The 12,613-nt window shown below is 33.5% G+C and overlaps 1 protein-coding gene across 1 annotated transcript in view; it reads left to right on the top strand.

The window, feature by feature from the left end:
* Positions 1 to 12,613, top strand: part of LOC123705595 (probable citrate synthase 2, mitochondrial) — a 34,052-nt gene that overhangs the window by 18,295 nt on the left and 3,144 nt on the right. Inside the window, exons 5-8 of the mRNA XM_045654458.1 lie at positions 206 to 405; positions 8,623 to 8,755; positions 9,730 to 9,875; positions 10,681 to 10,843. Of these exons, the coding sequence (XP_045510414.1) occupies positions 206 to 405; positions 8,623 to 8,755; positions 9,730 to 9,875; positions 10,681 to 10,843 (642 nt within the window). The remainder of the gene's footprint in view (positions 1 to 205; positions 406 to 8,622; positions 8,756 to 9,729; positions 9,876 to 10,680; positions 10,844 to 12,613) is intronic.

Below are 12,613 nucleotides of genomic sequence, written 5' to 3'. Positions count from 1 at the left end.
GTAAACCTCAAGTCTAAGTACTGGGAGGAAGGGATGCTGTAAATAAAAAAAAAATGTAAAAAAGGAAAATCATTTCTCTTATTTCACCATTATAACTTCACAAAGACGCGCTCCTATAGAAAAAAATAATAGTTTTACCCCCATTTACAATGCGTAATAACCTTTTTTCCCTACAAAAAAAATATCTAAAATTCCCAACTTCCAGTACGTATACGAAGACGCGATGAACCTTATCGCCAAGTTACCCGTCATCGCGGCGACAATCTACCGCAACGTGTACCGCGACGGCAAGGGTATTGGAGCCATCGATGAGGCGAAGGACTGGTCCGCTAACTATTGCACCATGCTCGGCTTTGAGGACCCGCAGTTCACTGAGCTGATGAGGCTGTACCTCACTATTCATAGGTGAGTGGAAGGAATAAATGGGGGATGGGGAAATTGACATATAACATTCGGGAAAATTTTGGGATACAGTGATAAGACTGTACTTCACTATTCAAGGCGAGAAGGGGAAACAAAAAATAAAGAAACAAAATATTTAAAAAAGGGGGATATCACAGTTGATATTAAAACTATTGGGGAAAATAGGTGGACTGGGGAAATTCTATATTTTTGTTAAATGGAGTGTTGCGCAGCTCACTGAGCTCTACCTTGCTGTAGGAGAGTGGGGAAAGGAAAACAAAATGAAAAAAAAAAATGACCCAGATAAAATTTAATATGTGACTGTAACTTACCATGTATAGGTACATCAAAATAGAAGTTCAAGGACATTTTGGTTGAGGTATCATAAAAATATTAAAAAAGAGCTTACGTAAAAGTACGGTTAGTAGTGAATTTACTAGGTGAAACTTGATATGTGACACTGAATTTTATATAAAAAACCAATTATTAAAAATTTCAGACACTGCGTTAAGTTGATTATATCTATAGTGATAAGTATGCAGACATTCGTTTAATCTTTTTATCATACATTCCATTATGAAATAAAATGCTTCAAAATTTATAAAGAGACTTACAACATAGAATTCTTCCCAAAAACTGCTTTTTAGTTTCTAGCATTGCGAATGTATTGCTTGATAACCATGCATGCTTAGCTGATGCGAATTTCTTGTTTGTGTGTATGTCTGTTAATGCGATTGCCATTTCATGTGTGTATTCAAGTGTATTATATGATACCTAATTTCTACATAAAATGTGAAAAGGGATTTGTTGACGCTGTTTGTTGATTGTAACTAATATTTTTTAATTATTTATTTTAAACAATTATTGCGTTGGAAATTGTGAACTTTATATTTAACATTATATGTATTGCTATTTTTATTAAACCGATTTAGTAAACGAAAAATGGCGGGCTATATGCGTGAAATGTCATTTAGACAGATAAGCCAATTATCGTTTATAAATTCTCACTATAGCAAATTTAATTTTAAATTCGAATAATTTCAAAGGAAGCAATGAAGGTTCAATTCACCATGAAATCAAATAAACAAAGATATATATTTCTTTGCTCGTTTCGCGGTTGGCGCGATGACGTCACGAACTCACCAACGACTTGAACGTACAAATGATTATGTGCTTACGTAATAGGTGATAAAATTCCATATTAAGCGCGCATTGTCAATTTATTCCTCGTTAGGGTTGATATTGATGGTAATTTATTTTAACGATAACATTTTTTAAGTATTATAACTAGTTTTGTTAATGTTATATTCACTGTAGTGTTTATAATTATTACAATTTATTCATTATTTTTTGTGTGACTGAATAAAAAACTTACGGACCTAACTTTACATATTAGTAAGATTATTCTAGTCCCACGACATCGTATAAAAAATAAACGATCTCTCAAGAACGCCTATTATCACACCAGCGTTAATACATCAAATATATTGTTATTTTAGACAAGAAATATTTATCCTTTTGGCCTGATAAAAATAGATGATTGTTGAGATTACTTGTTTTTATTAAAAGGGTAACAACATAGCATTTAAAATAAAATTAACTGCGTTAAAAACAACCGACTTCAAAAACGGAAAAGTAAAAAATAAAAAAGATTTGATATTATAAATTACTACATATTATTTAGATGTGCTATTTATTAAATAGGTTTGATGTCGGTGCACGGGCTTAATACTAAGTGCTTAGTGTTTGGCACCGACTTCAAACCTATTTAATAAATAGCACATCTAAATAATATGTAGTAATTTATAATATCAAATCTTTTTTATTTTTTACTTTTCCGTTTTTGAAGTCGGTTGTTTTTAACGCAGTTAATTTTATTTAATACTTTTTAGTGTAATTTTCAACACGAATCAAACGAGCCCAAACTCGATAAAGTTGAGTCAATATATTACTGAGTTCCTATGGCCACCTTCCGATTCCATCATCAAATCAGCTCTATGTCATGATAATGTTTCATCGCTATCCAATTTACATACGTATACAAAATTTCAGCTCAATCGGTTACCGGGAAGTAAATCAAAGTTACTTGCTACATTCCAATTAAGTCATCGAGTACAGACAAAAATGCTCATAAAATAAAAACTACTGGGCCTAGCCGAATAAAATTTTTATGGGACCAATTCGACACCATCCCGAATCGAACAAAAAAAGAATCACGTAAATCGGTTCAGAAACCTCGGAGTAATCGGTGTACATACATAAAAAAAAAAAAATATACCGGCCGAATTGATAACCTCCTCCTTTTTTTTGAAGTCGGTTAATAAGTTGAGACATTAAAGATTTTAACGGATTTTAAACGCATTTATTCATTATATGTATGAACTATAATCCCTTCGGGAAGACTAGTCTGTGAATACGTTAAAATATTTAATTTTTATATGTATAATTACTCGCGTAAAATTGAAAAATTCTTTCGGTGGTAGATAGCCCATTTATCGAGGAAGGCTATAAGCTATATACCGTCACGCTAAGACCAACAGGAGCGGGTGCAATCGCGGGGAACAGCTAGTGTGAAATATATAGTTAATTTATATTAAACTAGCGGTTCGCCCCGGCTTCGCCCGTGGTACATATTTCGCAATAAAAAGTAGCCTATGTCCTTTCTCGGGTATCAAAATATCTCTATACCAAATTTCATGCAAATTGGTTCAGTAGTTTAGGCGTGATTGAGTAACAGACAGACAGACAGACAGAGTTACTTTCGCATTTATAATATTAGTATAGATAATTGATTTCGATAATGAAATGCAGCATGCGAATAAAAAGAAAGACTAATAAATTTTAAATAAAACCATACATTAGCATAATAGAAAATTATACCACGATACAATATAATCTAGCATTTGGCCCACTGCAAGACTGTCTAGTGATGTATGCAACATAACATCGATAGATGTGTTTAAAAATAGTCGAACTAAAATAGGCCGGCACAGCAACGGCTAACTAAATTTTTATACCGTGCCAATAAATGCTAATTTGCCACTTGATCAAGGTACGACTCAATGTTGTTAGCGATTTGCTTCAATAAAATGTTATAGTAAAATGAAATATGTATACACGAGATATAACGATATTGATTTGACAATGAATGAATTTTATTGATGTTTAAATGTAATTGGTTCCGTGTCTGAGTTTTATACCTTTGAATATAGTTATACTTTTTTCTTGGGTTGTCTAATCTGGACTATTATATAGGCTATTTCACTACATAGTATAAAACAAAGTCGCTTTCTATGTCCCTATTATACCGAAATAGCTGTGTGGCGCGGTTCAAAATCAAGTATTTTTATTCCTCATGTGTTTTTCTAATATGGTATGTACCTATATTACTGTACAGTTACATCCAAATCCGTCCAGTAGATATTTCGTGTAAAAGTATCAAACCTACCTCCTCACAAACTTTCGCGTTTATAATATTCACAGAACAGTAAAAACAAATTAGTAGTAGGTACCCATATTTAAACATAAATACACTTTATTATACAATGCACCAGAAAATCTATATATAAAACTAAAAGGTGACTGATATAGTGATCTATTAACGCACAGCCCAAACCACTGGACGTATCGGGCTGAAATTTGGCATGCAGGTAGATGTCATAACGTAGGCGTCCCCTAAGGATTTTAGAAAATTCATCCCCTAAAGGGGTAAACTAGGGAATGAAAGCTTTATACCATGAAAATTTATCTTTTCCATGCAAACGAAGCTGCGGGCAACAGCTAGTTAACAATAAACCTAAAGAAAATATTATATAGTTATCTATTATAGATTTATTAATTAATTTATTTATTTAATTAAGGTCAGCCAACAGTTGTTTACATCAACACATACATACAGAAACAAGAACACAAAATAACTTATATAAATGCAACAGCTACTTAAAGGCTAACATGCAAGATCTTTTTTTTTCTAAAAAAAAAGAAAAGAAAAACAAAACGGTTATGAAAACAAACAAGGCAGTTAGTTAGTACTTACAATACAGTTAGTTTACATCTTAAGTTTAAACAAAAAAAAAAAAAGATTTCAAAAATAATTTTCTTAATAATCTTAGATATTTAAAGCATATCAAAAGTAATATAATAGAAGTAACATATAACAGAAATAATTACGTTAGCAAAAGCGATGCGTCATTCGTAACTCGTTGGGATCAATCTTGGATGGGAAGGGATGAGGAAGAGTGTGCCATTAGCCAACGTATTTCCTCCTGTCTGTATCCGTGAGCTATTCTTATGATTGCATTTGTAAAATATATTTTGCAATGTATATAAATACGTATTTTTTGCATTAGTTTAACTTTATAGAACCTGGTATTAGAACAAAATATATCAATAACTTATTGTAGTGAATTTTTAGATTTTCAAAAAATTAATGAAAATATTATAATACTAGCGGTCTGCCCCGGCTTCGCCCGTGGTACATATTAAAAATAAATGTTGGCCGATTCCCAGACTTACCCGATATGCACAGAAAATTTCATGAGAATCGGTCCAGCCGTTTCGGAGGTGTATGGCAACGAAAACTGTGACACGAGAATTTTATATATTAGATTTAAATTTTTATACTATGTAATATTCTAGTTAATTGCATGATTAAGAAAATACCATAATTTTCCTCAACATATGCAAAAGATTGAAACAATCTATGTAGCAAAATGTTCAACCCACTTTTCAAACTGCTTGCCTCGTCTTCCCCTTGCTAAGTTATTTGTAACTAAATATTTTACAACTTCGAAATTTAACATTTCTCCTCATCCAAGTAAAAACAAATCTAACAAACCAAAAGTCCGTGTAACCGGTCTTATTATAACTCTTTATGTGCTATTTCACGTGTAATTACCCGCTTATAGGCTTACCTGTAACTGATAAGTTTATATAATGTCGTGCCTCGCTAATTTCTGCACCGCGATCGTATAATTTTACTGGCCTTGTAACCAATAACGGTGTTTCCTCTAAACGCGACGCAGGACACTAAACCACGTGTAAGATTTGACACTAAGATGTGTGTTTTTAACTAGCCGCTTCCCCAGGATCCGTCTGATTTTCTTTTGATATAAAATAACAACTACATATTATATAATAATGTTACTCGGTAAAGATGTAGCTTTCTAGTGGTGAAAGTATTTTTGAAATCGGTCCAATAATTTTTAAGCTATTGCATAGCTTCTATCGCGGGCCATGAGCGCGGGGACCGAATCGAGAAATTCCGTAACGAAAAAACCTCACGCTCCCCACTCCGACGGGCTCGGAGGTGTGGCTTGAAGGCATACTATGCAATAGCTTTACCGCAGCAGTCCCCGAGTGCGTCTTTTTTTATGTAAAACATTTCAATCATACATATAAAAAAGAAATGTTCCCTCTTTGTAATATAAGTTGAGATAAATAGTTACTTTTTCGTTTGTGTAACTAATACTGCTAATACTAACAGTGTGTTTAGCTTTTGGATGTTTCCAAGTATCAAATGTCTCGTTAATCGCCATGCTATGCTTACCTTACGCGACCTCGAACCACCATTTAAAAGTGCTTCAAGTAGTCTATTATAAAATAATAGTAATTAATATAATATACTGGCTTTCCACCCGCGGCTTCGCCCGCGCAGTCAAAGAAAAACCCGCACATTTCCCGTTCCCGTGGGATTTCCGGGATAAAACCTATCCTATGTCCCGGGGTAAAAAGTAGCCTATGTCCTTTCTCGGGTATCAAAATATCTCTATACCAAATTTCATGCAAATTGGTTCAGCCAGAGTTACTTTCGCATTTATAATATTAGTATGGATTTAAAAAATACATAATTTAATTCCAGTTCAAAGGCTCAAAAGCAAATGTCATTAAAATCGATCCACCCTTGAATTATATATGTGTACTATTATTTATACTCATTAGTTTTATATGTGCATCAGAACTTGTATAACGAGAACATTTATAATATTATATAAACCGTAGTGTACATTTTGCAAAAAATAAGTAAATAAATAAATTAAAATAAAATAATAATAAACTTTCCTGCTGTAACACAGTGGCGTCAGCGACTAGCACGGAGGGAAGTATGTTTGTTTGTACCTAATAATTGTTATGTACCTATATGCCTTATGTTTATGTGTAATAATTGTTATGTACCTATATATCTTACTGAAACGCATGTAACATGTTCTTTGTAATAAATAAATAAATAATAATAAACCCTTGGTGTAACCACATGAGTGTATAACTAACAAATTGTAATGGACTAGTAAACTAAGCGAAGTTTGCTAAATAATAAATATGCGATATCTAACATTTACAATAAAATTGCCGTGTATTTGATAAATTGTCTGCATACTTATCAGCTAGTATCACATTGACGTGTCAGTGTTTCACATCTTATCGTTATCTATTACCTTGAAAATTGATGAATTGGTATATGTATGTTGTTCTCAACTTTATTAACTATGTAGTAGTATTTGTATTAAGGCTATGAAGAAATGTTTTTGTATATTCGTATTATGTGTTTTATGCTTTTAAAATGCAAATGAAATAGGCTTTAAATGACAAAAAGTCATTTGCTACATTAAAGACAAAATAAAGACATCAATTTATTACATAACTAGATTTTCGCCTGCGGCTTCGCCCGCGTTTTCAAAGGAAAACCCGCATAGTTCCCATTCCCGAGGGATTTCCGGGATAAAACCTACGTGATAATCCAAGTTACCCTCTATATGTGTGCTAAATTTCATTGTAATCGGTTCAATAGTTTATGCGTGAAAACCATACATACATACATAATTACAAACCTTTTCTTCTTTTTAATACATATTAGTATAGATTAATGAAGTCAGCTAAATAAGTAATACTGTTCTATATAATTTGGCTATTTAAAACAATAAAATGATAATATATCTTGCTACTGTAATGAGTGGGCGTTAGTCATATGATGCCTCACGCATTGAGGTTATGTAAGGTGTTACGCCAAGATACATTTATATTATCTATACTATTTCGCACATCGTTAATGTTTTGTAGTATTTGAGATCAATTAATGCCCATTTAATTCTATCAAAATAACTATGGTAATTAGTAATTACTATTTTTTTTTTATTTTTTTGTTATGGTAGAAGGAGGCAAACGAGCCGACGCCTTGCCTGATGGTAAGCTAAGTGCGCCGCCCATAGACTACCGTAACTGGGTTACGGGTGTTGCCTACTGGTAAAGGGAGAGGGACAGGATATTTAATAAAATGGAAAATAATATTAAGGGAAAGGCTTCAGTGGATCAGGGAGTGGCTTAATTTATTGGCCCTTCAGGTAGTCATAAGCTCTCTTTTTGAAGGCCTCCATATTGAAGCTGTTCGGGAATACAGACTTTGGCAGTTTGTTCCAAATTATGTAATTCTTAAGCAGTAATTATGTAATTCTTGAGAGTATCTACTGAAAACAATGGGTTTTTATTAGTTTCGTTGATTTATTTATATTAAAAAAGAAAATTCAATTAATTGGTAGGTAGTTATCTTCAACGTAATCATAATAATATGAAGAGTACAAGTCAAATTATTGCACATTTTCAAATTTTTCAATAAATATATTTTGTCACTTACAAAAACAGATTATTCTGTATCTAATTAAATAATATTAAAATGTATTGAACCACGTCACTAAGCTACAGTCATTACTATGTTGCAGTCAGTTTAATTACATAATAATATATGTCGTGACATTCAAGACGGAATTATATACAAATCTAAGTTCTTAGAACAAGTCAGTGCAAAGAAATTAATTTTGTTTAGATAACTATTTCTGCTAAGTATAGCATAATATAAATAGCAATGTGATAAGCTTGAATTCATTTTCATCGCTGACCGTTGAATTGTCTCCTTATTATTCCTCGTCAGGAATAAAATATACAAATGTCAATTTGAATTATACCCACGAGAATTTAATCTCATATACAAGTGGAAATAACTCAAATAATAATATACATAGTCAATTACAAATTACTAATAATAAACCAACCAAATAATTATTGTTAAGATTTTAATATTAAGACCCAAGTTTGATAACCTCAACCAAAATGGTCGTCCGCACTACTCAAACCAAAACTATACTTACTTGTGTTTCCTGACAGTATTTTTGTTATTCTATTTTTAGCAAATTGTTGTTCCCATCTAATATCTTCTCTATTTGTCAACAGTGACCACGAAGGAGGCAACGTGTCCGCCCACACCACTCACTTGGTGGGTTCAGCGCTGAGCGACCCCTACCTGTCCTTCGCAGCTGGCCTCAACGGTCTTGCTGGACCTCTGCACGGATTGGCTAACCAAGAGGTCAGTAGTTTGATATTAAATAATAAAATAGGAAATAGAAATACTGGAGGTCTATAGTTAAATGTCAAATAAGCTGGAGGTGATAGACACTACAAGCAAGTGGTAGATATTTATTTTTATTTCAAAAACAAACATTTATTTATTCAATTAGACTTCTTTTAGTAGCACTTTCGAATCGTCATTACTTAAGTATTTTTAACATTTACCACCGTTTCGGAAAGCAGTATCTGTGGAGAAGAATCGGCAGGAAACTCCATAGTTGCTCTTTTAACATCATGTCAATATTACATAATATGTAACTTATATCTAACTACATAATATATCATATTATGCCAAAGAACTGTCCAGTGGTTCTTACGCGACAACCCTCCATGGATTTTCATCTGCCATATATTCCTTAATGCTATAATGGCTCTCTGAACTAATATATTTTTACATAAGTTTTAAATTTAGCACTACCAAACTCTTTAATACAATATGGAATTCTGTTGTAAAAGTGTATAACCTAGACCCATAAATGAATTTTTAACTTTGGCTATCAAACCATCGAAGTGATTTAGTGATTTTAATGCAGCATGAAAATATTTTCAAAACGCCTTGGATAAATAGGATTGTTTCCTTGACTTGTTTAGTTTCTTGTTCTAAATAATATTTTATAACATTTTTAAAAGTTTTGTTCCACTATAAAATTATATTTGTTAATTTTTATTCAAGTGTCCTTCTATCACTACATATTTATAATAAACTAGCTTACCGCCCGCGGCTTCGCCCGCTTTCTCTAAAACGCTTTGAGATTTAAACTATCCTATCTCTCAAGTTGGATCGAACTGCACATGGTGTGCGAATTTTATTATAATCGGTTAAGTGGTTTAGGAGTCCATTAAGGATAGATTTTCTATTCTGTCTGTGATTCCGGGGGGCTGAGTTATTAAGGCCGAAATCTTAATATATTCCCATCAATTCCTTGGTGACAGGTTTTGATCTGGCTGGAGAAGCTCCGCAAGCAAGTGGGCGACAACTTCACAGAGGAAGGTCTCAAGGAGTTCATCTGGAAGACACTCAAGTCCGGCCAAGTGGTGCCCGGATATGGACATGCTGTGCTCAGAAAGACTGATCCTAGGTAAGTAGTGTTCACTTGCAAGATGGCAGGATTCATAAGTGAAGATGGTCGTCTTTAAATAGACATGTATAAATATATACATAACAGTGAAAAAAAGTAAAAAATACGAGCCTGGAATAAAGAATTTAGACTAAATTACAAGGAATGTTTATTGAAATTGATGCCAGGATTCTGGTAGTCTGTACGAATCTCTCTAATCGCTATTCTAAAACACTCAGCTGTATTAAAAAGTAAATCTCTCTTTTATAACGTCACTTTTAATAAAATTCTATAAAGTACTTCATACTAAAATAAGTTTCTGTTATTTATACTCATATTTTAAAGCGGAAGAGTTTGTTTGTTTGAACGCGCTAATCTCAGGAACTACTGGTCCGATTTGAAAAATTCTTTCGGTGTTAGATAGCCCATTTATCGAGGCTATTGGCTACATAGCATCACACTAACACCAACAGGAGCGGAGCAATGCGGATGAAACCGCGGAGCACAGCTAGTTACATATAAAAATGTAAAATAAAAACTTATATATTATCACTGTTAGGCTGGTTGCAAAGCTTGACCGACCATCAGTGCATACCGTCGGTCCTGACGATACGCATCAACAATGTGTATGACTATGACACTACGCATGACAATACGCGTGCGTATGGTCGGTCTAGCTATGAACGGTTTTATGAATTTCCATACATAATATGACAAGCGCGACTGACGTACGCACTGATGGTCGGTCAAGCTCTGCAACCAGCCTTACTATAATCTTTTTACATATTATATCCACAACCATTCATACTAAATACCTATACAACAGGTACACCTGCCAACGCGAGTTCGCACTGAAGCACCTTCCCAACGACCCGATGTTCAAGCTGGTGGCTGCGGTGTACAAGGTGGTGCCGCCCATCCTCACTGAGTTGGGCAAAGTGAAGAACCCATGGCCCAACGTGGACTCCCACTCCGGTGTTCTGCTGCAGGTAATTATATAGTCTGACTTTAAAGCGCGTCACACACGGTGAAGATACTATAATATTTTATGTTAAGATACTCTAATATAAAACATTATAGTATCTTAAGGTATCCGGTATCAGCGGTCTGACCATCATTTTTCTTTTTGTCATTGCGTACTAAGACCCCTGTAGAACCGCCATCCCGTATAACAAATGATCCGAAATTTTGTGGGTCATTTGTAACAGGATGGCGGTTCTACAGGGGTCTTAGTGCGCAATGACAAAAAGAAAAATGATGGTCAGACCGCTGATACCGGATACCTTAAGATACTATAATCAAAAATCAAAAAATCAAAATTGTTTATTTGGAACACAACAACTCATTATACAAAAACTTTAAGCACGATGGCACCCATAAAAGCTTAAATAAGCTGCGGCACAGGTGCCAACGCCCGCCTCCATACATTATTAGTTCCACTAACCAAATTTTAACATTCATATCTCCAAAACAGAAACACAAAGTAATGATAAAAGTAAGTAAGACGATTTATACAAATTTAAAAAGACAAAAATGTGCAGGTATGTGTTTGTGAGAGAGTGTGAGAATGTTATGTGTGTGAGTGAGATTATGTGAGTTTGTGAGGTTGAGTGAGAATGATGTTTTGAGTTTGAATAATGTTTTATATTAGAAAATCTTAACATAAAATATTATAGAAAAATAAATTAACTTAAATACAGATTATAATATGAATATATCATCATCATCATCACTGTCAGCCTACACTTGTCCACTGCTGGACATAGGCCTCAGTCATGGCACGCCACGGAAACCGGTCATAATGAATATAATATACTTGATAAATACTGTTACAGTTTATATTGCATTTGATTGAAATGATTTAGGGTTAACGTATCAATGTTGTGTAACAAGTCATATTTCAACAATTATACACAGATTTTTTTTCATAAATCAGACAAGCCATTTCAAAGAGTATAGTAACTACCGCTGTGACACAAGAATATAAACAACTTATAATTTACATTAAGAGATATATTTCTAAATCCATGTAGCTACTGCCGCATGAACAAACGGGTTTTGGCATTTGATCAAGTTACATCTTCATCAGTATTATCAATGAGCTCCCAAAGGTTTTTGAAATGGTACGACTCTTGTACTCTAGGGGAAGCTGCGTTCCACAGCTAGGAATATATTTTAGCAAACAAATTATTCTTAACATTCTTTACAATACTACTCTCATTCTAGTACTACATGCTTACTTTACCAATAACCATTCCAAGGTTACAACAATATATAGCATTTATTATATACTAGCTTTCCGCCCGCGGCTTCGCCCGCTTTATCTAAAACCTAATAAGTTATATACTAAAACCTTCCTCTTGAATCACTCTATCTATTAAAAAAAACCGCATCGCAATCCGTTGCGTACTTTTGAAGATTTAAGCATACAAAGGGACATAGTGACAGAGAAAGCGACTTGGTTTTATACTATGTAGTAATTTTAATATTTATTTATTTTTATTTATTTATTTAGGGCAACTTACAAAACATACACCATTACATGATTACAGATATAAAAGATTTATATATCATTACAGATATCTTAGATTACAAAATAAAGTACAGATGGAGCATGACAACCGCCCGTCGCCCTTGTCAAAGAAAATACGAAATCAAAAACAAATACGTCGCTGCACCAGTGCTATAGCGCATATAGTGTCATGCAATACGTCAAAAAGGGTTTGCAATTTAGTAAAAAAATGCCGTCTTGTGATAAT

This window comes from Colias croceus, chromosome Z, assembly GCF_905220415.1.
Source record: "Colias croceus chromosome Z, ilColCroc2.1".
NCBI classification, from domain to species: Eukaryota; Metazoa; Arthropoda; class Insecta; order Lepidoptera; family Pieridae; genus Colias; species Colias croceus.
Note: the sequence above shows the minus strand (reverse complement) of the source record. Positions and strands in the feature narration are given on the sequence as shown.